At 48.4% G+C, this 1,443-nt stretch overlaps 1 protein-coding gene across 1 annotated transcript; it reads left to right on the plus strand.

Annotated features, from left to right (window-relative positions):
* Positions 1-317: 317 nt before the first annotated feature.
* On the plus strand, positions 318-1,040 carry LOC119484459 (uncharacterized mitochondrial protein ORF4-like). The gene has a single exon (XM_037763271.1). It carries the CDS (start codon positions 318-320, stop codon positions 1,038-1,040), a length of 723 nt encoding a protein of 240 aa, XP_037619199.1.
* Positions 1,041-1,443: the final 403 nt, after the last annotated feature.

Below are 1,443 nucleotides of genomic sequence, written 5' to 3' on the forward strand. Positions count from 1 at the left end.
TATATTCTGGTCTGTCTGTGCTCTTAATGTCCGTGTGCTGTTGCATGTCCACGGTTTGATTTGAGATCAGACGTCGGTCCTCCGAGGACGTCGGCCCTCCGAGGACGTCGGCCCTCTGAGGACATGGGTCCGACGTCCTCAGAGGGCCGACGTCCTCGGAGGGCGTCTCAACGTTTCATCTGAATGTAAAACATGGCTCTTCATACTGAATGTGTGTTCTGTGACCGGAGACGTTAAAAAGATAAAACTGCTGCTATAAAAAGAGTTTAATGTGTCCGAGACGGAGGACGGACGCTGCATGCTCTCCGCCCGTTACCATGGAAACAACATTAAAACCTTATTCTGAACATGCCCTGGTCTACCTGTTCTACCTGTTCTACCTGATCTACCTGTTCTACCTGTTCTACCTGTTCTACTACCTGTTCTACCTGTTCTACTACCTGTTCTACTACCTGTTCTACTACCTGTTCTACCTATTTTACCTGATCTGCCTGTACTACTACCTATTCTACCTGATCTACCTGTTCTACTACCTGTTCTACCTGATCTACCTGTTCTACCTGATCTACCTGTTCTACCTGTTCTACCTGATCTGCCTGTACTACTACCTGTTCTACCTGTTCTACCTGTTCTACCTATTCTACCTGATCTACCTGTTCTACTACCTGTTCTACCTGTTCTACGTGTTCTACCTGTTTCACCTGGTCTACCTGATCTACCTGTTCTACGTGTTCTACCTGTTTCACCTGGTCTACCTGATCTACCTGTTCTACGTGGTCTACGTGGTCTACCTGTTCTACCTGTTCTACGTGGTCTACCTATTCTACCTGTTCTACTACCTGTTCTACCTGTTCTACATGTTCTACCTGTTCTACCTGTTCTACGTCGTCTCTGTCTTCACTCATGGTTCCAATCAGGAAGAATTCACTCTGACATCAGTACATGTACTTAAGTTTATCAGGTACAAGTATCTCCTGTGTACAAGCAAGTGGACAGGTAGACAGTTGGACAGGGGGACAGGTAGACAGGTGGACATGTAGACAGGTAGACAGGGGGATAGGTAGACAGGGGGACAGGTGGACAGGTAGACAGGGGGACATGTGGACAGGTAGACAGGTGGACATGTAGACAGGGGGATAGGTAGACAGGTGGACAGGTAGACAGGGGGACATGTAGAACAGGTAGACAGGGGGACAGGTAGACAGGTGGACATGTAGACAGGTGGACATGTAGAGGTGGACATGTGGACAGGTGGACTTGTAGACAGGTGGACAGTTGGACAGGTGGACATGTAGACATGTAGACGTGGACATGTAGACAGGTAGACAGGTGGACATGTGGATAGGTAGACAGGTGGACATGTGGACATGTAGACAGGTAGACAGGTAGACAGGTGGACATTTGGACATGTGGACAGGTGGACAGGTAGACAGGTGGACATGT

The sequence above is a fragment of the Sebastes umbrosus genome, unplaced genomic scaffold (assembly GCF_015220745.1).
Source record: "Sebastes umbrosus isolate fSebUmb1 unplaced genomic scaffold, fSebUmb1.pri scaffold_76_arrow_ctg1, whole genome shotgun sequence".
Taxonomy (NCBI): Eukaryota; Metazoa; Chordata; class Actinopteri; order Perciformes; family Sebastidae; genus Sebastes; species Sebastes umbrosus.

Coding starts and splice junctions, on each gene's coding strand:
- LOC119484459 (XM_037763271.1), top strand. CDS start 318: ATGGAAACAACATTAAAACCTTATTCTGAACATGCCCTGGTCTACCTG.